Source organism: Protopterus annectens, chromosome 3.part1 (assembly GCF_019279795.1).
Source record: "Protopterus annectens isolate FY-2018-M chromosome 3.part1, PAN1.0, whole genome shotgun sequence".
NCBI classification, from domain to species: Eukaryota; Metazoa; Chordata; order Ceratodontiformes; family Protopteridae; genus Protopterus; species Protopterus annectens.
Genome location: NC_056732.1, coordinates 404286344 through 404313412, shown reverse-complemented (window position 1 = coordinate 404313412; position 27069 = coordinate 404286344). Strand labels below are relative to the sequence as shown.

The following is a 27069-nucleotide window of genomic DNA, read 5'->3' as shown; positions in this document are numbered from 1 at the left end:
TTTGTTGAAACGTATCGTCAGTAATTAGTCCTAGATCCGTCCTTTTACCTGGCCTCCAGGACTTGCGATCATCCGTGGCTAGTAAGCATACAGCTAGCCATTTGAGAGTGTAAGTTAGGTTACGTTCCACCTAGTTAGTGCATGTTATGGGAATGAGATTTCAGGAGCAAAGAGGTCCTTATTTCAGAGACTAATATGGGAGGTGAGTTTTTTCATCCCTGTAACTTCCCCGCAATATTTATTTTCTTGGAAAAATTTGAGGCTTATAAAAACCTCTGTTGACTAACCATGTTATGTAGTCCTATCTCGCCTCCATTATTACATGTGGGTTCAAGGCCGATTCTCGGCTCCAAGCCTGAAATCCTGTAATTGGTTCGTGGCTAATGGGTATCCCATGGTGCATGAGCTCATTCCCCAGATCTCGTTTGCCACGTCTTCAGTCGGAAGCTTCTTTTGGTTAGCCGTGGCTAAGTGGTTTAGTTCTTTATTATTACTACTTATTAGGAGTGTTTTGCTTCGTGTGAAGTGTTATTCTGATTGCTGATTGTGTCTTTAACCGGATTTGACTTATTACTGTTTAAAAAAATTCTTGGGCCTGTTGGCCTTTTGTGTGTGGTTCCCGTGAGTGTGTGCTTTTTAGACTAGACTGTTTAACTTCGAGGTGCTAGTTTGTTCCCTTTTTTTTCCTTTCTGCACTAGGTTCATTTAAGTTAGAGAACCTAGTAAAACCACTTTTATCTTTTGTTATGAGTATTAAGGCTAGATCTGTTTAAGTTAGAGGATCTAGTTCCTCTCTTGTTGTGTGTGTGTGAGTTGTTTTTTTTTCTACTGCCATTATGTCCAAAGAACATAAAAATAAACAGTCAGGGTTTAAAAAGTATACTAAATGTTCGCAAAAAATGTCCATCACTGATGGACATAGCGTCTGTGTGTACTTTTTAGGGGCCATACATCTTCAAGAAACGTGTCTCTTTTGTCATTCCTTTAGCCCTAGAGTGCTCCAGGAACAGAAGAATAAGCTGATCCTAAAAGGCATGTTAAAACCTTCCTTCGAGGAAGACCTAGCCAGTTCCTCCTCCTCTGCTAGGTCGCAGCCTTCTAGAAAGGATAAGGGCAAGACCTCTAAAAGGCCTTCTCCAGCCTCAACTTCTGTCTCTGAACCTCCACAGAAGTTACCAAAATCGGAGTTGGCCTCTGTCTCTTCGGCTCCACTGTCTTCGGAGCTGATTGAGATTCTGGACATGGACCTTACAGTATCGGCACCAAGTGCTTCGGTGCCGACCACTAGCAGTCCTATTTGGAGCCGGTCTAAGACATTCCACCGGTCTCCCCTACTCTAAAATCTCCTATATTGCAGAGAGCGAGGTCTTCCACACTGTCCTCCAGGAGCTTATCTGAAGAAGACATTGAGAGAGTGGTGCTCAGACTCCTTAAGTCGTCAACCTTGCCAAAATTTTTATCTATTCCGACCCTTTCAGTCTCGGAGCCAACTCCTGCTACTGATCCTGCTCTTTTTCCTCCTCCAACCTAGATTTGGGCCTTTGGAGCCGATGTTGTCAGTACTGACTATAGTGATGTCCTCGGCTCCAGCACCCCGTGTGGTTGTATCTGAGCCGAGCTCTGTTCTGACACTATCAGCGCCGTCCGAAGTGTCTAGGGTCCGAAGCTCTTCGGCCGGCCTCAAGGGGGACACTTAGAACCGAACCTCTTTGGTGCCAAGTCTTCCTCTTGGTGCATTGGCCCGAGTGAGCTCGGACCCTACATCATTCTCCGGGCCGAATCCTTTGGAGCCATCGGCACCTATGCTCTCTTCAGAGCCGGGGCGTCGTTCTGAGCCAGAGGAGTCTGTTTTCATGAGGATGAGGTTGGATAGTTCATCCGTACCACGTAGGAGTACCGAGGCTATACTTCCTCAAGCGCCAACTACGGTCTCAGCATCCTCCCTCCCCCGGGATGGTAGAGACCCACAGCCTCAGGACCCCCATTTGGGTGGCCCCCGATCTTCCGAGACCTCCCCAGAAGACCCTGCTGAGGAGCCCCCTCTGAAGAGATCATGTAAGAGGAAGTATGTAGACTTCTCTGATGAGTCTGTCACAGCTGACACTGACCTTGATGAGTCGGAGGGGTATCCTAAGTCGTCCTCTGAAGATGTCTCCTTTGCAGACATTTTGGAGATCCTCAGGCAGAGAGGTGGCTAGCCCACCGTTACCCCGTCCGATGAGGAGTCAGTGTACCTGAAGGCCTACGGGTCTCAACCCTCAGCTTCATGGGTGTCTCTTCCATTTGATGAATTACTGGATCATGAGAGTCAGAAAGCATGACAGACTCCTGATGCCATGGAACCAGTCCCCAGGAGGCTGAATAAAATTCTTTCCACCCCTAAAGACAAAGAATTTTTATCCAAGGGTTTACCTGTTGATGCCATGATAGTGGCAGCAGCCACTAAGAAGGAGCTAGCAGAGATGACTTCTCACCATCCACCTAATAAGGAATCCCGAACGATGGATAGGTATGGGAAGCGCATCTTCTCTTCAGTGGCTTTTACACACCGATCGCTGAACTATCACATTTTACGAGACTTCAGAGATATTTCCTAAAAGAGTTAGGAGGTACTCTTCAGGGTACCTTTACTGAAGCTATCCCATCTACAGTGTCGGCTCAGTTGGCTACTCTCACATCTATTGTTAACTCCTCCATGTGGCTGATTTCGTACGCAGCTGATGGTGCGAGTAGGGCGGCAGGTTCAGGAGTCTCCTTAAGGAGACATTCCTGGATGAGTCTATGCAGCTTTGCTGAGACTTTCAAGTCTACATTCACCAATGCTCCCATGGATGGATCCTCTCTTTTTGGACCCAAGGTGAAAGATACCCTCACCAGGTGTGAACAGGAAGGAAAGACTCTCTGCTGTGGAGTCCGTTTTACCGTTCCTTCTAGACCTTACCCTAAAGGTCAGAAGAGTGGTAAAATGTGGTTCAAGAAATCACAGAGACCTTTCCAGGACACACAGGATGATTCCTCCTTCAGAGGCAGGAGAGGAGGAAATAATGGTAGATGTTGCCCTAGAGGCAGGGGAGGCCCACAAAATTAGGGAGGTTGCGATTACTTTCGTGACCGTCCCTGTCAGCCTTCCTGATGTGGAACCCGACTGTGTGTTTTTGGTGTCGGTCAGGGGTCACCTGTCCTTGTACCCAGAAGCCTGGCTACATCTCACTTGAGACAAGTGGGTACTAGAAATTATCACCAGAGGTTACTCTATACCCTTTTCCCTTCCACCTCGCCCTCCCAAAAGGATCCCAGATATACCACCCAATCACAGGGATCAAGCGGCTATAGAGATAAAAAAAGCTGCTATTAAAAAGAGTCATCCAAAAGGTCCCAGCAGACCAGACAGGATTCTGAACATACTCCAGGTTCTTTTTAGTTCCAAAAAGAACAGGAGACTGGAGACTCATCCTAGACCTCAGCAGGTTAAACGAGTATGTAAAGAAGTCCAAGTTCCGAATGGTCACTCTACAATCCATACTCCCTCTGTTTGGGAGAGAGAGTTGGATGTGCTCAGTAGATCTCCAGAGTACCTACTACCACATAATGATGGACAAAGCATCAAGGAGCTACCTATGCTTCCGGCTGGGAGCCAGTCATTACCAGTTTCGGGCGCTGCCCTTTGGTCTCACCACAGCCCCCAGGGTGTTCACCAAGTGCACGACAGTAGTCACAGCTCATTTGAGGCATCAGGGAATCCAAGTCTTTCCATACCTGGACGATTGGCTCCTGACCGCCACCACCAGGCATCATCTAGGTCAGTCGAGAGATTCAACAATCAAACTCTGTTCCCAGTTGGAAATCTCTATAAACTGGGAAAAATCCTCTACTTTTCCCACTCAATCTATAACATTTATAGGAGCAAACATAGACACGGTTGCTATGACAGCCAGACTACCTACAGAGAGAATACAGAATCTTGCGCAACAAATTTACAGGATACTTCCCCTTCGAAGAGTCAAAGCGAAGGTGGTGTTGCAGCTTCTCGGAACTATGGCATCGACCATAACCTTGGTACCTTTAGCAAGACTACCATCCCATTGGTCCTTTCAGCAGTTGCCTCTACATCATCAGATTCCGATCACAGATTCTTGTAAAAAGGATCTACGCTGGTGGATTCAACCAGGTCATCTTACCACAAGGACTCCCTTTGTACCGCACCAACTCATTGCCACTGTGACCACGGATGCCTTTCAGATAGGGTGAGGAGGCATTATCTTGGCAGGACTGTCCAAGGCACATGGCAAGATCAGGAGGCCCATCTGCATATCTATGTCCTAAAGATGAGAGCGGTGCTTCTAGCGTTGCAAGCACTTCACGTCTTTCTCCCTCTAGGGACAATAGCTATCCAAACTGACAACATGTCGGTGGTTTGGTATCTAAACAAACAGGGGGGAACCAGATCATACCTCTTATGTCGAGAGGCCCAGCGAGTTTGGAATTGGGCGATTTCTTCCCAACGCTTTCTCATTGCAACGCACATCCCGGGGACTTCCTCCGTGATAGCGGACAAGCTAAGCAGGGCAATATTATTACCTCACGAATGGTCCTTGAACCAGAAAGTAGCCCGTCTGATCTTCCACAAGTGGAGACAGCCCTGCTGCGATCTCTTTGCCAGCCCCATCAACACCAAATGCAGCACCTTTTTCTCTCTCATCCCCCCTCCAGGAGAGTCTCCAAGAGATGTACTCATCCATGATTGGCCCCCGGGACTCCTTTATGCTTTTCCTCCTTTTCCACTCATTCCCAAGGTCATACAGAAAGCAATGTTGTTGGGAAGCAAGATGATCCTCATCACTCCTTACTGGTCTCGTCAGATTTGGTTCCCTTTCCTCGGGCCTCACCTGTTAAGACTATCCATGGACTCTGGATCCAGTACCAGACCTCTTGACACACGTCAGGTTCTCTTCATCCCAGTCTCCACACACTCAAACTGACAGCATGGCTGCTCCAGTTTCATCACTAGACAGGCTTCATGAACTGTCTCCAGCTGTAATCCATAGCATTACTACTTCTCACAAGCCTTCGACTAGAAAATTGTATCACAGTAAATGGAAGAGGTTTTCTATATGGGCACACAACAGAGAGGTTGATCCTTTTACAGCTCCCATTACTATTGTTCTAGAGTTCCTTTCAGAACTCTTTCACCAGGGTTCAGCGGCTGCTACACTCCGAGTTCTACTAGCAGCAATATCTAATTTTCATGCGGAGATTAATGATTCCAGTCTTATGTCTCACAAACTGTGCAAATCTTTTCTTAGGGGTTCCATGATGTTAAGACCTCCTGTGCAAGACCCCATTACTCCTCGGGATCTGAATCTAGTCCTGTCTAGACTTACTCTGCCACCTCTTGAACCAGCCCATAGTCAGTTGAAATTCCTGTCTTGGAAGACTCTTTTTCTGGTAGCAATAACCTCAGCCAGACGAGTTTCTGAATTATGGGCCCTGTCAGTTAAACCTCCATATTTAAGTTTTCACAAAGACAGGGTTTCTCTCTGGACCAGTCCTTCCTTTATTCCTAAAGTCTGTTCTCACTTTCACTTAAACCAAACAATTGAATTGCCAGTGTTCTTCCCTAATCACTCCAATAAAGTAGAGTGTACATTCCACCAATTGGATGTGCATAGGCAACTGCGTTTCTATATCCACAGGACCAAAGGATTTAGAAAAATAGGAAACGGTTGTTTGTTACTTTTGCTGAGGCGAGAATGGGATTGCCAGTTTCCAAGGTTACACTATCGAACTGGATCTCTAGCTGTATTTCCTTTATTTACAGTTCTCAGGGAACGGAGTTACCCTTTAAAATCAAAGCACATTCTACCAAGTTCTTTTCTACACCTGCTGCTTTCCAAGCCAGGACACCTATTGATAATATATGTGCAGCAGCAACATGGGCTACCCCTCATACCTTCATTTCCCATTACAAATTGGATTTAACTTCCAAGGGTAGAGCCTTGTTTGGTTCCACGGTACTCAGGAGTATTTTCCAGTGAGCCACCCGTTCAGTATGCTAGGGACGCTGTCCCACACATAATAATGGAAGCGAAATAGGACTACATAACATAAAGAAGTTATGTACTCGCCATAACGTTCCATGTATGTAGTCCATCTCGCCAAACATTATTACGAACCCACCCACCAGCCCCCTTCCTGGAGGATCTGGAAACAGTTTTTCCTTTTCTACAGTGGTTTATGCCACAAGGGCGCCTTTGTTACAGTTTATCCTTCGGACCTTTGTCCTTTTTCCTGTCTTATCCTGATAGACTAGTAGCAAACAAGATCTGGGAAATTTGTGCATGCACCATGGGATACCTATTAGCCACGAGCCAATCAGAAGTTTTCAGGCTTTCTAAGCGGCCAAGTCGGAGCCAAGGATTGGCTCCTAACCCACACGTAATAATGTTTGGCGAGATGGACTACATACATGGAATGTTATGGTGAGTACATAACTTATTTTTTTAGCACCCATCCCTTCCCTGCAGAAATGTCTTGGTGGCTATTTTGTGAAGAAGGAAGAATGGTGCCCTAGGACATTTCCAGACATGGAACCTAAGATTATTTATAGTAAATTCAGTGCATGGAGGCATCCAAATATCAGACCCCCGCTCACTGAAAGGTGAATTCCCATTATAAGCTGCAGGCTGCAGTAATCCTAGGGTAAATTTATTGTACTTTTTACAAGTCACCAAAAGTTAGAGAAGGATTTTAACATGTTACAAGAGGATGCCACACCCCCACTCCCCACCCACAGTGATGTTGATGCTAAAAAATTTTCCAGCTGTTTCTCATTTGCCCATATTCTGATTCATTTCCTGGACATTCTTTAGTTTCCCAGTGAACCTGGTCAAGGCTTTCTATAATTTTGATTGTGCTGAGCACTGTGGCTAGGACTGTGCACACCAGTTGGTGTTTGCATAGTTTACTGTGGTTGAAAAGACCTTCCTTTTTTAAATGCAAGCTCAGTCAGGACATCTTGGAGAAAAATTACATTAGTTGCAGGCGCTGTTACATTAAAAACTTCTCTCCTGAGATGAGATCAAAAGTAGACTAGTCAAGCTTCAGCATATTTTAGTCCTGAGACCGAACTATGTAGAAGTGATTCCTGAATGTAGTTTTCTAGTTAATGGAGAACAGATTTCTTGAAAACTAAAGTTACTGTGGCTGTAAGAAGCAGCCACTTCATTTGCTGTAATGTCCAGATTTGATAGTCCTTGTTTTGATAAAGGAGTAAAATATTTTCAGTAGGCAGAAGAATTGCTAGATTGGAGGGAGGACGGCAGAGTACATGAAGGGCATATATTGCTTTAGATATGAAGCTGTATAAAATCTGTTTTCCTTCAGATGTAACAGTGTGTGATGTTTTGTGGCAAAGCTCAAGTTGTTTGAGGACTTTTTCAGTATTTTTCAACAAGCTTTGTAAATGTAAGGACTTGATTAAGCTGGACTCCCAGGTATCTGTGTTGCAAAGTTTTGGCATTTAATGTATTCCAAGGGTTGAGTACATGGATGGCAGTAGTATCCTTAATTTTTTTATGGAGTCAAAGGCCATGTATGCAGCTTTGATGGATAATGCAGCCAATCCCAAAGAGTCTTAAACAGTCCTTTTATGTTTCATATTAAATGTGATTGTAGGGATTTCAGGTTTTAAGAGGAGTAGGTCTTTAACATGCAGTCACCTTTCTATAGCTGGGGGAGTTTTTAAAGTTGCAACTGCAGAAACTAAGTAGAGAGGTTCAGACTTTGTAACAACCTTTATTGGTAAGGCCACATTTTCTATTGGATGAGCTGTGTCCAGCTGTTTCTTGAAATATATGATCCACAAAGTAGTAATTTGTTCATTTAAGTGACCTTTCTGCAAAGTTAAGGTTGTCAGATGTTCATCATGTTACACTGCTGCAGTCATTACACTTGGGTTATCCTGCCATCAGGCGGTCCCGCAGTCAGCCAGAGTTCCAAAGTCTTGGTCCGGTGTCGGTTGCTGTCACCTCCTCCTTGACGTCAGTGCGACAGGGGGTATATAAGATGCAGCCGACATCATTTTCTTCAGTCTTTCTTGCTGCGCGGTGCCTGAAGCAGAAGCAGTTCGCAAGTGCCAGTCGGCCGACTCCTGAGATTTTCTTTCCGAATCCAGAACCGAAGTCTTCTAAAAGAGCTAAGTACCCCGTTGGGGAAACTTTTTCTTGCCCCAGACCGATGAAAGTAAAAGTTAATAACTGTATTTCTTGTGGGAAGCAAATACCTCATAAGGATTTCCACTCCTACTGTATTCCATGCCTAGGCCCTGACCACGACGTCACTGGTTGTCAGGTTTGTGCTAGGTTTAACAAGCGCACTATTAAACGTCGGTTTGATTTTGCCCGACATTATTTTGGTAGAAAATTCAATTACACCATGCTGTCAGAAATCCCAACGACCGCAGTGCATAAAAAGCGCAAGGACAAAGACAGGCATCCGAGGCCCAAAACTGACGACGAGACCTCTTCTAGGCCGGTCGCCGGTTGTCCGGTTTTCAGCGAGGCGCCTACGCAGCCCCTGACGACCGCTTCCACAGAACCACAGACCGCCTCCGACTCCCACATGGAGCTGGCTGGGTCTTTGGATGCACTAGGTCTTTAGCTTACCGATCCTAAACCTACAGAGGGAACCGAAGTAGCTGAGCAATCCACAGTTACAGAGGGTGTTTTCAGACCTACCCAGTTAACCATTAAACCCTCTGTTAAGTCTAAGCCCCCCTTAAAAGCAAAGAAACTCTCTCTAGGACAGGCTTCCATGCCTAAGAAACAAATGCTAAAAATGGCCGAGGACCTAATCACCCTGATCAGGGGGTCCCATCCCCCTCCTGATAAAAGGCACAGACAGGATGCAGACTATGAATCTTCTGACCAGGTGTCCATTTCCTCAGACTCTTACTCGGACCTAGGATATTCTTTGCCCCCTTATGAGGATTCTGATGCTGAGGAATCAATTCCATCAGCCTCTCCGCCTGAGGATTACTCCTTTGGGGAGACCTTACATACCATGAGGGAGCATTTCCATTGGGAAGGTCAGGATTACTCAGAATCCAAGTAAAGGCTGAGAGACTTCTTTTTATTGTCTCAACACAGACCCCTTGCTATCCCGCCAGTTTTAGACATTGTGGATGATGTGTACACTGAATCCAGTTTGAACCCTGACTCCTTACCCCCAGCCCCAGTTAAACCTGATAGATATTACAGAGTCCCTGACTCTCACAAATTTCTGTACAAAAGCCCTGTTGCTGACCCTGAAACTATTTCTCAGGGACCCAAAGGGATTAAGGCCTCATCAGCAGAAAACCCAGTTCTCTCTGACAGAGATTCCAGAGCATTAGACAGATGGGGAAAGAAAATATATACGTCTGCAACTTTAGCAGTGAGAGCCTTGAATTGCCAGTTTCACATACTAAAATATCAGCAATTTTTGATGTCTCAGTTGAAACAAAAGATGCTTCCAGATTCAGATCCTCCTAACTTAAAAGAAATGCAGGATTTATTGCATGCAGCTGAATAAGTGGGAAAACATACTTTGCAATGTGGGTTTCATTCCTTAGAGGCCTCCTGTAGAGCAGCAATTACAGGCTCTGTCATTAGAAGGCATGCTTGGCTAAAAGAACATACGTTACCAGATCATGTTAAGGTCAAATTATTGGATGTTAAGGTCAAATTATTGGATGCACCTTTGCAGCGGGATGTGCTGTTTGGAGTTAAGGCAGAGGAGGTATTAAAGAAGATGGAGGATAAGGCAAAATCTATGCAAATGGTGAAAGATTTCTTACAGGTTCAACCTCCTTGTTTTAGCAGAAATTGGCCAACAAAGAATTGGTCCTTTCCAGTCACAGATAGACCTCAAAGGGGCAGGTACAGACGTCCATGAGGTAGAGGTCAGACACAAGGCCCTTACAGGCCTCGACAATGGGGCACACCAGGCCAGAAAGAAGGGGAAGACAGGCCTCACCCTTATAAAAAACAGACTCAATGACTTTCCACTACAGCTGCCAAACAGTTCTCTCTTGGCAGCCCCCTTAGGAGGAAAACTGGCACTTTTCTATTACAACTGGCATTGCATCACCAAAGACAAATGGGTTTTCAACATTGTATCTCAAGGTTACAGGTTCCATTTTCACACCCTGCCAAGGCTAAAAGGAATGCCAAATCTGCCACCAAATCAATGGGCAGAGGCTCAAAAACAAATTACAGCACTCATGGACATGAGAGCTATTCAAAAGGTACCACCACAGGGACAAGGATTTTACTCAAGACTAAAGCCTGGAGACCCATTCTGGACCTTTCTACACTAAACACTTACATGGATGTTCCGAAATTCAAGATGTTGACACTACAGCAGCTTCTTCCCATGCTGTTCAAGAAAGCTTGACTCGTGACTTTGGACCTCAAAGAGGCATACCTGCATGTCCCTATCAGACAAAACTGCAGAAGATACCTCAGATTTCTAGCTGGTTCAGTGCACTATCAATTCTCTGCACTGCCCTTTGGCTTATCTACTGCGCCCAGGGTCTTCGCAAAGTGCCTGGCACCAGTAATTGCATTTTGCAGGCAAAAAGGAAGTCAAATTTATCCATACCTGGACGACTGCCTGATTCAAGCAGAGAGCAAGGACATTCTACCAAAGCATCTGGCATACGTAAAAAAGTTAAGTTGCCTGGGGTACACAGTAAACGAAAAGAAATCAAAACTAGTGCCCTCACAGTGGATAATATTCCTGGGTGCCAGCTTGAACACAATGGCCCAGATGGCTTATCTCACGCCTGACAAGCAAGGACAACTGACTCAATATTTTCAGTTAATGGCAACAAAGACCCAACTCCCTGCAAGAAAAATTCTGCAGGCCTTGGGCTACATGGCATCTTGCATACTACTAATTCCATATGCCAGACTGCATATGAGGAAACTACAGTGGTACCTAAAGAGCGTATGGTCTCAACAGTGTCAAAGTTTGGAAACAATTATGTCACCTCAACAAGGGACAGCCTTTCACTGAACCCACAGCCAGGCAGACACTGAAAACAGATGCATCGGATTAAGCCTGGGGAGCACACATGGCAGGAAAATGTATCCAGGGTGAGTGGCCCACAGAGCAAAGACATCTCCACATCAATCAAAACGAGATGCTAGCTGTACAAAATGCTATATAGCTTTCAAGGACCCACTGCATCCAGGACAATTACTACTAAAGACAGACAACACCACAGTTAATGTGGTACATAAACAAGCAAGGGGGCACACACTCCTACCCCCTCTGCAGACAAGCCATGACCTTGTGGAACACATCTCTAAACTACCAAGTTCATCTGCAAGCACAATTCCTGCCAGGAGAGAAAAACACATTGGCAGACGACCTAAGCAGAAACATTATGGACCCACACGAATGGGAACTGAATCCACAAATATTCAAAATGATAACACAAAAATGGTGGAGCCCGGACATAGATCTGTTTGCTTCCCCAAAGAACTGCCAATTACAGAAATTCTGCACAAGGAGCTACCATCCACAAGCATGGAAAGTGGATGCCCTCTCATTCAGCTGGAAAAAACTACAAGTATACGCTTTCCCTCCTTTACCTCTCTTTCCAAAGGTACTCATAAAAGCCAGGCAGGAAGAGCCAAAAATGATACTGATTGCACCAGACTGGCCACGCCAGCACTGGTACCCAGTACTGGTACCCAATCTTAAAGAACTTAGCACAAGAACCACCCTGGATTTTGCCTCATATCCCAGAGTTGCTGACACAACACAACAATCAGATACTTCACAGCCAGCTAAAGACCTTACACCTAGCTGCATGGAAAATTCCCTAGTTAAGCAAGCAATGCCTCTCTCCAAAGCTGTTATGGATGTCATTCTGGAGGCCAGAAGGCCTAGCACCAGGAAAGCATACTGTGGTAAATGGAAGATTCTCTGCCTGGAACCAAGCGCACAGCCTTGACCCTCTTGTCCCAAACATTAATCAGATACTGCAATACTTAACTGAGATGCTGGACAAGGGTCTCTCTTTTTCATCCATCAAGATCCACGCCTCAGCTATCTCTGCTCATTACAACATGGATCCACCAATTTTTTCTAATCCTTTGCTCAAACAATACCTCACAGATCACCTACACCAACTTGGGACCTCAACTTAAAACTCTACCTCCTTTTGAGCCAGCTAACACAGCAGAATTAAAATGCATCTCTTGGAAAACTGCTCTGTTACTGGCAATAACATCATCACAAAGAGTTTCAGAATTACAGGCGCTAATGGCAGTGGAACCTTTCCTCATCTTCCACCAGGACAGGGTGTCTTTAAGAACTAACACCACGTTTATGCCAAGGTGGTATCAAGTGTGCCTCTAAACCAAACTATTTACTTGCCAACTTTTTATCCAAAACCACAGAACAAAGGGGAGAGACTTCTACATTCTTTGGACATTCACAGACAGTTATGCTTCTACTTGGATAAAACCAAAGCTTTCAGAAAATCTGAGCAGTTTTTGGTAGCATACGCTGCAGGAGCACAGGGAAAAGCCATTTCAAAGCAGACTATTTCAAAATGGATAGGACACTGTATACGTTTCTGCTATACCCACCATGGGAAACCTGTACCTAGCAGCATTAGATCTCACTCCACCAGGTCAACAGCCACTTCAACTGCCTACCTCAGAGGAGTACCTACCAAGGATATTTTGGAAGCAGCAACATGGAGTTCTGTGCATACTGTCACCAAACATTACCATTTGCCTTTATACTCCAAATCCAGAGCTGGCTTCACCACTGCTGTACTGCAGGGCCTTATAGCCACCCCTAATGCCTAATAGATCCAGCCTCCCTACCTCAGCTTTGGGATTCCACCCAAGTGTAATGACTGCAGCAGTGTAACACGATGAACATAGCACAGTTTTGTACCTACCATAAATGTAGATGTTCGAGTGTTGACACTGCTGCAGTCCAGGTTACCCTCCCTCCTTCCCCTCTTACTTTCTGGTACTTACCTAGGGCATCTACCCTTTATTACCTATGGGGAGTATTTGCTGGTAACTAAAAATGGTTGTTTGCTTTTCTTTTGTATTGTTTACTAGCAAGTTGAATTGCCTACCTATTTGGGAGCACCTGACATCTGGGGCAAGAAAAACTGAAGAAAATGGCGTCTGCTGCATCTTATATACCCCTGTCGCACTGACGTCAAGGAGGATGCGACAGCAACCGACACAGGACCAAGACTTTGGAACTCTGGCCGACTTCGGGACTGCCTGACGGCAGGATAACCCAAGTGTAATGACTGCAGCAGTGTCAACACTCGAACATCTACATTTATGGTAGGTACAAAACTGTACTTTTTATGGAGGGGTACCAAGTGGTGCATTTGACCCAAAATAAAGTGATCCATAAAGATAGGGTCAGTCTTAAGACTAGGTCTTTATTCATGCCAAAATTGTTCCCTGAGCTGGAACTGTGTCCATTCAGTTATTGACATTTTTTTCCCAGGAAAGTCCAGGTCACAGGTGCCCTTTTTCAGTGGAGGCTTGGGGAGAATAGCTCCAAGGTAACAAATTTAATGCAGTCAATATTTACAGTAACACATTTTATAATGCATTTACAGTGCATACATAGAATAGTAGTCAGTATAATAAAAATTTGTATTGATATTCACAAGCATTAATATACGTTATGTTATGATAGGAGTGATTTAAGAAATACATTAGAGTGCGGTATTAGAGAGGATAAGCAAGTTTAAGTGGTAGAGATGTAGCAATGGAATGGACATTTGGTTGTACTAAATTAGACGTATGAGTAGTAGTTTAAGTACTACAGTAAAGGGAGGTGTAAGAAGGTGATGAAGGATGTTAGGAGAAGCTGTGTCCCAGATGAGGAACAGGGACAAAGCCAGGAGGCAGAGAGAAAGTCTTTTAGTAATGGTTTCAAACGATGGTGTGAGATAGATTTGAATGATGTAGAAGTTGTAGTCCAAATATTCACTACGTTATTGGAGTAGAAACTGGCCCCAGCAACCCTTTGTGGTTTGTAGATGGTAAGCAGTAGTTTATCATTTGACCAAAGAGAGGACAGGGTTTTAGATAGAATTGGAGTATGGGGCTAATTGCTGGGCAGGCAAATTGGGTGTAGACAGTTTTGTGGCTTAAGATAAGCTGGGTAGAAGATAGGTGATGAGGAAGTTCAAGCCAGATAAGTGATTTCAGTGCTAAACAGTGGTGGGTTTGGTAAGTTTTTTTGCAAGAAAATCTGGGCACTTTGTTGTAGCATTGCTCAAGTTTAGAACCCAGTGAGGCTTATAGAGAGATCGGTCATGGTAGGAGCTGCATTTAGGAAAGAGGGTAAGAGGTAAGTTACCATAAGGATAACTGCGTGCCTGAAAAACAAAGTTCTCCATTTGACATTTAGCTACCTTCTTCCCTAATCTTCAAAATAAGATTGAGCGAGTCTTGTACTTCCTGGGCATTCTTTAGCAACTTGGGCATTAGATTGCAATAATTAAAATGGCAGGCAGACCAACCAGTTCTGTCTTCATCATACCAGGGAAGGTTGATGTACCAGTCTCCAAGTAGACAACCTTAAGTGGCTGACTAGTTATATTTATTTATGGTGCAAGTCCTTTTTACAAGATCTTGGGAATACCGGTTATGGTGCACTACAGTAGGGCAGTAGTCACTGCTGCAACCTTTTTCAAGAGTGTCAGTTTGTGGTATTTGCGAGGCACCTGGCACCTGCATGGACGTTGGTCTACACATTTTCCAAACTGAACATGCAGTGTAAGAGCAGAGCAGGTTTTGCCATTGCCAGTCCTGTAGGTCATATGTTGACATCCCCACCCTCTTGATGGTACTGAGTGCTCCAGTATACTCCCATAGATGGTGAATACTATCACTGCTGCTGCAGCATTGATCACGTCAGTGAACATAGAGTTGTAAGAGTAGCGTTCCATGTCAGTCGAGTGCATGTAGGCGATCACCACTGCATTGTAAAGCTCCCACCTACCAACTTCCCTAGGTTTTTATTATTTTTTTTTTTTGTTTGTTTGTTTTTTTTTTTTTTTTACTGTTGTAAGGTTGCTTATAGCAAATACATCTGTTTGAGGTAATACCAAGATTCTTTTTCCAACTTTCAGTACTTTGTTTTGGGGTTATGTCAGTATTACCCCGTCAGCCGATAATTCTCTAGATTGGTAGCATAAGACTTGTGTCTTTGCAGGATTTATGATACCTGGACAGTGGTATGTATCCCTGTTGCCCCTGGATAGAGCATTTTACCAAATGTTCCTTTGCTGAGAAGGACTGAAGAGTGGCACAGTTATCCCCTATTTATATGCTGTATATCCATGTTGCATCAGAAGAGGAGCTGCACTTAATGTCTGAGAAAGCTTGTGGCAGTCATTCTAGAAGGTTAGACACCTACCTTCAGTAAAATATCATAGTTAATTAAATACTACTACTGCAGCAGTGATCTGCTTGAATATGCTGATGTGATGAGTCAGAAAACTGTACTTTCTTTCTCAGTTTATTCTTTTGGAATGTATACTTGTGAAATAGTTTTGACCACTTTCCTCTGCCATTCTTCTTCAGATTGGAGTTGAAGTTAGCAGATGTTACCAAAGGAGAAAATAGTTTTTGAGGCATGCAGTCGCCCTTATGGTAACCACTTCTGAGCAAAATTTGTACAATAAAATCATTAAAGGTTCATCCTTTTTAAATGCCACTGTTCCTTCTCCCTCTTCTACAGCCAGGTTTGTGCCAGTGCTTTTACATGTGCAGAATGAAGTGTTTGTATTGGGGTCATTCTTTGTTTTTTAATTGCATTTGTGGGCTGCCCTACATAGACAGCTTCTCCTCTCCTTTGACACGGTTTTTCGTACAATTTAATAATTAGAACCATATTGCTAATTTGGGCAAGATGTGGGTCGTGATGAGACTTCATCCTTGGGTGGTTTGTATTTTTGTTAATACCCTACAATTTGATCATTCCAAACCTAATGATGCAATGATGTTAGTGCAGATCAGTGTCTGCAGGTTAATTGATGGTGCTTTTGTCCTATTATATATGCCAGGACTGACCACCAGTCTCCTCTGTGGGTTGTAACCTTACTGGGAAATCCTTTTCCTTCCCTGAGAGAGGCAAGCTGGCAAAATGCTGCCGATTCCTTTACCCAGCCTCGCTCTTCAGAGTTCATATCTGATAATTAAACCTGGATGTCCTATGTTACAGTTAGAACTCCATCCCTCTGCACAGTGGAGGTAGTGTTGTTATTTTGAAATATGAGAAAAGACCAGTTGATGTACCTACGTCTTTCTTGGTATATTTTATGAAGCAATAAATATACAGATGTGATGTTCTTGATCTGAAGCTGTTGATGTATTTTTAGGTAGAGGAAGAGGAAGAAAGCGAAAAGGATCTGGATCAGAAAGTGAAGGAGAATACATCCCTGGAAGAAAGCCAAACAAACCACCGTCAACAGGCAAGGTTAGTAATCAAGTTGTACTTTAAGTCTTCAGGTTTCACAGATCATATTTCCTTCATTTTTTCCTGTTGTATTGTGTGCCATTTGTTTCCTCAAGACATTGTCAGATCATTAACCAAAATGTGGTACTTCCTCTTCTGTCTTTTCATAGTTGACATTTTTAGAAGTTGTTCTCCTAAGTTGCACCATGATACTTTGTAAAATGATTTTCCTTATGTATGTTTTTGTGTGTTTTCCATAGAACTTGTAGAAACTATTACTTCTAGGATTGTAGAGAGTGTTGATGAGTCATATCCATAGCGTACCATCAATGACATTATTTCCTAACACTGTTGTTGTTTGTCTCCCTGCTAGCCTACCGGTGATCAGTGGAAATAACATAGTTCCCATACAAAGTAAACTACCATGTAAAGAAAAAAAAAACTGCCACATGCCTCTCTGGTTTTTGGGTATCTGTAGTGGATCACTGTAGGCCTAATTGCATTACCAGTCCTTCAAGGACACTCACCATCATCAAGGAAATTTCTCATCTTTTGCTGTAGTGTGTTCGCTGGCTAACCTATGGATTCCTTGTGATCCGTTGAGAAGTTTAAAGATTGTTTTTGTTGTGGAGACTCCCCAGAAGATTTATTGGGCATACAATAATGTTGGTTGTGGACTCTAGGTTACTGTCTTGGACCAGCTTCTATTATTTTGGAACTATGGTAACTTCATCCTACTTTACCAGCTTCTACACCTGTAGAGTGGAAGTATTGGCCTTGTAGGTCTAAAGGTCCTTCATTGCTTGACTTGCAAATGTTGAAGATTAAGAAGGCCTTCTTTCTTAGCACCATTTTTCTGTCATCTTGCCAGCATCTTGTGTATGGTTTCCAGGTCAGGAACTGCTGCTGATTCAGGCATAGTTATCAAACCTTGCTTCCCAGCCTCATAAGTTGCATCTTGATCTCGACGGCCTTTCAGAATTCCTTTTTTTACTGGCAATCTGCCCCAGTCTTTTGCCATTTGTCCAACAGCATTTACATTTTCTATTGGCATTACTTAAATAGTTATTACAGTGAAAGGGTAGTGTTGGCAGATACCTGTAATCTCTCCCAAGGCTGGAAAAAAGTTAGAAGGCTCTGGTATATTTTATTGAATGTTCACTGGACTCTTGTAGGAGACTGTTTTATAAATGTTGGTTGCGGTATCAGGAATGTCACCATAAACTGGTTACTGTTGAGGTTTTTGGATTTCTCACTTGACTTTTTTCGCTATTCAGGTTGTTGTGTACACCTTCTGCTTTAGCATATGTTATGGTGTCAGATAATAGTTCAGAATCGATACCAAACCCATGGGATCCCTCCTGTTTCTTTTTGCTTCTCAAGTAGTTCATATTTCAGTCTTGTTGCACATGGAAACATTTCCGCATTTGTTGCATAAGAGTTAAGCCGACTTAATGTTTATGTTGCTGCCAGATCACAAGCCAAGGCCTACAGTAACATTTCTCTGTTTATGAGAAGAGCATGACATAAAATGGTGCCATGCACCGTGTAGCTGGAACCACTCAGAAGTAAGGGGAGGGGATGCTTCAGACCTGCCTTACAATTTAGCAAGATGTCACTAGTTGAGAGTAGCTATTGCAGGGATCACCAGAAGTCCCCTGCCTTGATACCAAGATTGTGTTAAAAGACCATGAATAGTGCAGACGGCATGGAAGGAAGACGTCTGTCACACCTTCACGTTTTCTTCTGTCCTCTCACTAGTCAGAGTCCATCTGATGTTCCATCTGTTTCTGCAGATGATGAGAGGCCTGCAACAAGTGCATACCAAGCAACCATTTTGGTAGTGTGTCCTGAGGTTTGAGTACAGTGCATCCCCCCAGGGTGAGCAACTTCAGCTTCCACATGACTAGCCTGAGCCCAGAAGTAAATCCCTGGAGTCTGTTGGTATGTATTCAGTAACACACAAAAGTGTTCTAAGAGCTCTTGAAGATGAAACAAAGATATCCAAGGAAAAAAAAAACAGGAACTCAACGCCAGATACTACTGTAATGAGTAAAATAATAAAACCCAGCAAAGTTTTCAAGTTACAAAACTCTTTCTGAATGCAATTTTTTCTTGGAGATAGATATATATATATATATATATATATATATATATATATATGTGTGTGTGTGTGTGTGTGTGTATTCAGTCGATATGAGGACTGTTCTCTTTAGGGATTCTCAAGAGCTAACATAGTTTGTTGATCCAGGTTGAGGAGAGCAACTCCCACTCAGTGGTTACACGACAGTCTGGTGTTTTTGCAGTTTTAAGAATGTAGGCTGATACGGCTTCCACACCTTTAGTCTTGTCTAGCACTGTAGCCATCTTTTGCAGGCATACTCCTTAGCACCAGTGTTCCATGGCATGTTTGACTTTACTCATGTTGTGTGAGTGCAGCCCTGTCCATTTTGGAACTAGAGTTTGGGGAGGTTTAAATCGATTAACACATACATGCCTCCATGCCAGTGAAATGGAGTCATATATATATATATATATATATATAATTTTTTTTTTTTTAAACCAGATAACATGCAAATTTTTCTACTCAGTCATTCCCCAGAAACAGTGATTTTTGGCACCAGTACCACATGCCAGTTCTCACTACTTCACTGAAGTTCATCTAAGATCATCCAGAATATTCCATCCATTTTGATTTAAACAAACCAGTGGCAGAGCTGTTACAGTGTGCTTTATCAGGGTTGTTAGAAATAATCCCAGAGCCTAGTTTTTTGATTTCACAGAGGCAGACATCCAGGAGATGGCATCCGCAGTACTGGTGCTTACCATAACACACTCCCGTTTTGACAGAAAAAAAATCACTGAAAAAACAGGTGGTGGCATGGTGTAGTTACGCTTTCCCTCCTTTGACAGCTCCGCTATCTTCCCTGGAGGTACCACCAAACAGGAAGAAGTCATCAAACTGCAGATATGAATGAAGAGGAGGAGGAATTTGACTTCTCTGACCAGTTTACTAACTGTTGAGATATGGCATAAATGAAAGACTATTGTTGTGCTCCCTTCCATCTCATTTGGAAAGACATTTAAGTGCTGGAACACATCAGATGGGAAATCGAGCAATTTTCCAGCACTCTTATAGTGCACTTATGCTTTTGATTATGTATGAACCAAGGCCCATCACTGTTTCCTCCAGTGAAACAAACTTTTGAGGATATCTTTGAGATAGTATCCTTCAAGTCTGATTCTCAGTTACTCACACATTGAAAGCCAAGAAGGCCCTTCAAGTCTGATTCTCAGTTACTCACACATTGAAAGCCAAGAAGGCTTTTATGTGGATCAGGAGAGTTGTAAATATCTTCGCAACAATGCTGTAACTGGCACAGCTTATGGAATCCCTGGTACAACCAAGGGTTTAAAGACAGCTACAGGACTCTGAACATCTTAATGTTATGGGTGCTGGGTGTTAGCCAGTTCATTATCTTCTGTCCGTAGGTAATTACCAGAAAAGAATTTAGAAAGAACATAACTCATCAGTGTGAACATTGGCTCTAGATGACTGTCATTCTTGATGTGACACCCATACCCCTTGTGCAGAAATGGGGAAAAAGTGTTTTGGATGGGTAACTAATGAAATTGAGAAAAGTTATAGGTAAATAGATGCTGTCTGCTTCTGTAATGCTCTTTCCTTGAATAAGGAATATATCACACATTGATCTGTCATTTAAAGTTTATCCTCCTTTGCCCTCTGCCTCTAAGTAATGAGTAGGAGGAACTTGTTGCTTCTGTTTAGAAGACTTGACTTTCTGGGTTGGTTGCTGCCTATGGGTCACACTCTATCCCCTCTGTTTATTTAGGGTCTTACACAACTGTTCTTATCCTGCAGGGTTCTGCTTTCAGTACCCATGAAGTGATATGACCAGTCGCCCGACTGACTAGCACAGAAAGTCCCGTATTGCTGACTCAGAATTCCAGAGCACAGTTTCTGGTGGATATTCTCTCCAAAAAAAAAAAGAACAAAGAACAGCACAGCCTTCTCTTTCTTTTATGTCGAGTATCATGTTGATGTGTCGCTATGAAGAGGAGTTCAACTGTGCTCTTGGAATATCTCAGAGCTCTGGAAACAGCAGCCTGATGGGGTAAGATCCACCTTTAGATAATTCCTATTGGTAAGGAGGTGTACTGCATCAGTAGTCCTGCTATTTCACTAGATTCTGATGAGTGTATTTACAAATTATTCCGTAGTGATCAGCAGTAATCAAACCATGAACATGACACCTACTAGTGTGTGTGTGTGTGTGTGTGTGTGTGTGTGTATATAGAGTGGGTAAAAATAAAAAGACAGACAGTGGTGTGGTCTTTCAGAAAAGTGAATTATGCTTTGCTGAAGAGAGGTGGTTACGGATGAGTTATAGGGGAAAATTATGGATTTTATTTACATTTTGTTGATAGAGTTAGCCCCACTAGGCCGGTAACATTTTTTCAGGGGAGGCTCAAGGTGTTATTCATACTGATATGAGAAAATCAGGTCACTGGGAAACTTCGCCAACTGTCTTCGATAAGTGTTGTGATCTTTTGCATGCACTTGAGTTACCACCAACTTAGCATATGGGGCCTGTGTTTAACATCTCATCCAAAGGACAACACACTTGGGAGTGCAGCATTATTCAGTCCTACAGTTAGGCAAAGCGAGAGAATTTTAACTAAGTAAATTTGACAGCTGCTTTCCTTGTTCAGTTTAAAATATTTTCTCACATTTAAATTGTTCCTGTATGTGCTGATCATTTGCTGCCCATTTTTTTAGCAATAAGGAATGTGGCATCTTATTAACTAAATACTGGCAGTTGTGAATGAGTTAAGGCAAGGGTGGACTAGATAGACTTTTTTGTCTTGTACTGTTATCAAGCAAATGTAGTGTACTGTACCTGTGCTTAACTAATCTCTAGTTTTACAGCTTATTTTTTTAAGAGTGGAGACCATTCAGTTGATGAATGTTTGGTACAGGCTTAACACAGCACTTTGTGACCTTTGCTGCTTGTTTGGTTTTTCATCAGTAAAAGTTTTAAAATTCATTGGTATTAGAAATGTATGAAATGCATTATAGTTAAAAAGTGGAGTGAGTACCATCAATAGACTAAAATATTTTAATTTGTTTAGAAGTCAAAGAAAGCCACTTCAGAGGAGGATGAATTTGATGTGATCGAGGACTTTGAGTCAAACAAAGTCACAGAAACTCCATCAAGAACTACGTCGGGCCGGGCAAGGAAAGAAGTCAAATACTTTGCAGAATCAGATGATGATGACGAAAGTTTTGACATGTTTGATGACTGAGTGCCCCAAAAAGCACTAAAACATTTTCCAGCAATGTACCTTGTGTAGTTTGTTTTCGTCTCCTCTGTGTTGCAGACTTTTGTACATTTGGCTTATTTTATGTGACATTGTAATTGATGTTTTTTATTGTGTAGGCTTTTTAACATTCTCGTTTCACAGTTTTATGCTCTTTTTTACTCATCATGAAAACGTTCTGTATTTGTCCAGTTGGCTTCTAGAAATATTTTAGACTGCTGTGCAAAAGCACACATTTTAATTGATATGGTTATCAACAATGATCTGCCTTTTAAAATGAAGTAAAATATTGAGAACCAACTGTAAACTGGGCTTATCAAACTGAGTTTCCTTTCACTTGAAGATTGTTTTTTTTTTCATCTGTGTGTACGAGTGCTGTGTTTTCCAAGTATGCACTCCAATCACTTCCTGCTTTTTTGTTTTGCTGCAGACATTTTTCTTAAGGAAGTGTTACTTCCCTTGTAGTAGGAGAATGCAGTGCAGCTCTGTGTCACAGCACACTACTTGCATGTGAACAAATGTCATATTTGTATAACATAAGTCTATTACTGTTGTATTTCCAAACTGTTCTTTTTCTTACAAGATAGTGTTTTAATGTTATTCTGGCTTATGTTTAAGCTTACCTTGTGGTTTATGCAAAATAATGGAATTTGGCAATGTACTTTTAAGATTTTTTTCAATCTACTCTGAATTAATTTATCATTAATCGTATGACTTTCAACGTCAAGGTAGCAGTGTTTTTGAATAAGCATGTAATTTACTGAGTGTCTACCTATTATATGGACTTTATCAGAGAGCTTAGAGATGAACAGCTGTAAAGTACAGGCCAGAGACCATCTACTTTTTCAGTCCCTTCAGTGTGCTAGCTTGTCTTTATAGTAGAAGTTGGCTAATATTTCCTTATATTCTTTAAGCTCATTCTAGTTCTGGCTTGTTTTGCCCAGTTTGTAAATATCTTTCTGGCAACATAACCTTTTCAGGTATGTAGGGCTTTTAGAGACTGCTATCTCTGGAAATGTTTGGAGTTGTCAAAAAGCAGTAGACGTCAGGCAACCCATGTAGAAGATTCTGTTGGAATGAGAAGTGTACTAATTGGTTCTCTAGCAGCTGCTGCACTGTGCAGAATACCGAAGTACATTAAAGCAAGCACTCATTTAGATATTTTTCAGAACAGCCTGGACACTTGTAGGAACAACTGTTCTGGTATATTGGCAGGCTAGAAGGGCATTAATGCCTGTGCTTGAAATATTTGCATACATGCATTTTCTGTGCATGTTACTGCTGGCAGAAGATTGCCAGACAAACCCAGTATTTGTAATTTTGAAAGTTTTTTGCGTAGAAGTTTCACTGCCTTGAGAAAATGCCTTGCTGGTGCCACAAAGTATGTTGCTCCATTACAGGTGATCCTCCTCAGTGGATCTTCAAGGATCTACTCCATCTGGCAGAACTCACCCAAAACTGACCTCACAAATTTGACACTTTACATAATCGGGCATATATAGTTGACAAGCAAACACTACTAGTAGAAAGAGTTTTTTTTTTTTGTTTTGTTTTTTTTTTTTCTTTTTTTTTTTTTTTGTTTTATTATTATTGTGGCGGAGATTGGCCAGCTCCTCAGCACCTTCCAAATACATAGGGAATTTCCCCTTATATTGTTCCCATTATGATGATGCTGTTTGTCATGGAAAAAGCTTCCCTATTAAGTGTGCAAAACAGCTGTCTCACTGGTTATGTAGAATTTTTCTCTGTGGAGTTGTGAACTCACTAATGCATACACTGCAAGCAGTTAGACATTCTGTTTGTATGAAGGGAGTATACACTTGTGAGCAAATGTTCCCATAATTGATTAAGTTGTCTTAGAGTATAACTATTACCCGTAATGTTAATATAGCAAAGAGTTATGCAGAAAACACCTGGACAGATGTATTAAATTGGCAGTCCTAACTAGATGCAAGCAAATGGGGAGAGCTAAGCATTAGTAACTGATGTATTAAAAGGAAGAAACTCCTAAACCAATAAAGCAGAACAAATGACCCCCAAATTAAGGACAACATCAAACAGGTAGATAAACTAAAAAACAATGAAGGCATCCCATGAGTTCAGATAAGCTACAGAAGCCAAAGACAACTGCAAATCCTTTGGTAGTGTCAAATAAGAACACCCAGCATTGCTTTCAGCTTATTCATAATAGTAGTAACTGCTGTGATCCAGATGATACTGTCAACATACCTGGAAATAAATATAGTGCCAACTTCACCACAGAGACTGCTATTCGAAACCTGTTTAAACCTGATGGAATCAAGCTATCCATCATCGAGAAAGAGTATGTGCTGAGGGTACTCTCCAAAAACAAAGAATCTCTCTCCATGGAACCCTGACAACATACTTGGTTGCCTGTTTAATAGCACATAAGCACTGGCAGATTCTGTCCTCCCTCTCTTTAGCCAGAGCCTTGCAACTGCCTTTGTCCCATAGGGCTGGAAAACAAATGTAACACCACTGTACTAAGGTGGTCCTACAGACCCTACAAATTACAGACTCGTCAGCCTAATGAGTCTTTTATGCAAAGCCATGGAACATATCCTAAGTGACCCAATTAACTGCGATATCAAAATATCTCATCAATCTTGACCCACAGCAGTTTGATTTTGTCAAAGGTGGCTCATGCCTATTGGATCAGTTCATAGGTGTATATTAGGCAACAATCACGGGGATCTTTTTAAGCTTAGCCATGTATCCCAGTTGTATCTTAACAAGTCTTGGGAACCTTAAGATTTTTCTAAGGGGTGTATATAGGCTCAGACTTGGGTGGTCAAGCATTTACAGGCTGTCTCTGGCCATTAGGGACATACATATTAGATGAGGTGAATTTCCAGTTCCCAATCCACTGGTCCAAGTTACACTTGAATTGGGTTAGAAAAGAACTCTGTCCACATGTATGGGAAGCCTGTTCCAGAGAAGGAAGTAGTCTGACACATACCTCTCTCTCTAGTATGTCCTGTTTGTCACAGGCAAACTTTAACTCCATTGATCAGCTAATTCTTATAGGTTCATAGGTGTTTACTAGGCTAACAACCACAAGGGCCTTTTTAAACCTAGGTATGCATCCCAAATCTCTGACAAGTTGTGATAGCCTTGATAAGTGTAATCAGGGGCTTTGGAGATGAAACATTTAGAAGCAGAGGGCTGGGAGATGAACCATTTGCAGGTTGCCTGTGTCCATTAGAGACGTAGATGCCACACTAGGGATGAATTTCCTGCTTCCCATCCAGTTGTCCAGGTTGCACTTAAATTGAGTTAGGAAGGAACTCTGCTTCACATGGATGGGGAGCCTATTCTAGAGACTGGGTAATATCTGGGCTACATACCTGTCCCTCCAACAGGTTCTGTTTATATCACAGTTAAGGTTTAAGTCTTTAGAGTGGGTAATTTTGGTGCTGTTTTGTGGATATGCAAGAGGCCCTTCAGAGTGGGGTCTGACAATGCTCTGTATGCCAGGTATAGATCTTCCCTCAAAAGCCGGTAGGAGACAGAATACAGGCTTAGAGCCTTGAGGCAGTCTGCATAGGATATTTTACTTAAGCACTGTATTCTTTTAGTGAGGAACCTCTGTGGACATTCCAATTGCTAGATATGCATGGTTAGGTACATACCAAAGGGGGCAATTGTATTCATTGATAGGTCTGATGAATGCCGAATACAGTGGAAGAATGACTTCCTCGGACTTAGATGCCATGCCTTTGTTTATAAGTTGCGCAACATGGAAGGATTTCCTCACTACCTGTAGCCATGTGATGGTCAAAGGCTAGATTACTGTGTGTGTCCCTAAGTCCCTGATTACTGGGTCAACCCTAAGGGATGTGTTGTCAATATGATAGTTATCAGGGGTGGATGACTTACCAAAGGATACTGTTATGCATTTCTTGGCATTTAGTTTTGTTCCATGGCTCTGACACCAGTTGTTAATCTGTGTCAGCCCCTCTTGGAGAATGTGTGTGTCAGTGTGGGATTCAGTGACAGCTCCTAATTTGAAGTCATCTGCAAATTAGTCACCCAGAGACCACTGACATTGGCCTTGACTTCAGAGAAGTAAGTGCCAAAAAGGAGTGGTCCAAGGACTGATCCCTGAGGGACTCCACTTGTGACTGACCTTTTTGTAGAGATGGAATCCCCAATTCTAACTTCCTGGGTCCTGCTGTGAGCCAGTTGGCTATCCACCAGGTGACGTACGGGTTTGTACCTAACCTCTTGAGTTTGTCAGCAATGCCAGAGTGGGTTATTGTGTCAAATGCCTTGGCCAGATCAAGGTAGGCAGTGTGAACCATTTTGCCCTCATCCATTGCATTGATGACCTTCTCAAAGAAGTCCACCAGGCTGAGTAGACGTAATCTGCCCTTGACGAAACCAAACTGGGTCGGTTCCAGTGTCTGGAGGTTTACTATATCACTTTTAATCATTTCCATGGCTTTACATGTAAGACTAGTGAGACTCATGGCTGTGTAGTTTCCAGGGTCTGTAGATGGCCCATCTTTGTGCAGAGGGATGACTGTTGCTGTTCTCCATTCATGCGGCACATAGCCTGTTTGGAGGCTGTAGTTAAAAAGCAATTCCAGAGGCCCTGATAGGTCATGCTTCATGCTATTTAGAAGGCATCCTGGGATAATGTCTGGCCCCATTGATGCAGTGTTCTTGGCCTTAGAGAGAGCATTAAGGACTTGTTCCCTAGTAGTAGCAGGGGGAGTTGTATTTAATGGTATTTCCTGAGGAGGGTTGAGTGGGAGAGAGAAAAGTTGGAGCTGAATTTCTTGGCTAGTAGGTGTGGTGTATCTTCTGGCTCCGTATAGGTGGCTGCATTTACAATGAGCTCTGCACACAATTTTGTATTGCCTTTGAGGTTGCAGACATAGCTAAGGAATGCCTTGTGGTTGTCTTTGGCCTGGTAGGCCAAATTCACCTGAAATTTGTCATTGGTAGACTTTGTTTGTCCTCTGAGATGTTTGCTTAGGTTGTTGAGAGTGGTTTTATCTTGCTGGGTGCTGCACTTCCCAATTTTTACCATGATTTTCTTCCTTCTGTTGTATAGCCTATTGATTTTGTGATTCCACCAGGATGGCTTGTTTTTTTACGTTAGGTCTGTACTTCCTGGTGGGTACAGCTGCCTTCATGCAGCTAACATGCTTGTACAGGGTTTCTGTGAAAAGTTGTGCATAGGCAGCAGTG

At 42.7% G+C, this 27069-nt stretch overlaps 1 protein-coding gene across 1 annotated transcript in view; it reads left to right on the top strand.

Annotated features, from left to right (window-relative positions):
• TOP2B (DNA topoisomerase II beta) overlaps positions 1-22156 on the top strand; it is a gene marked incomplete in the record, with an annotated part of 2991925 nt that extends 2969769 nt beyond the window's left edge. The window contains 2 exon segments of the mRNA XM_044066877.1: positions 16430-16527; positions 21661-22156. Coding sequence (XP_043922812.1) covers positions 16430-16527; positions 21661-21834 — 272 coding nt within the window.
• Positions 22157-27069: the final 4913 nt, after the last annotated feature.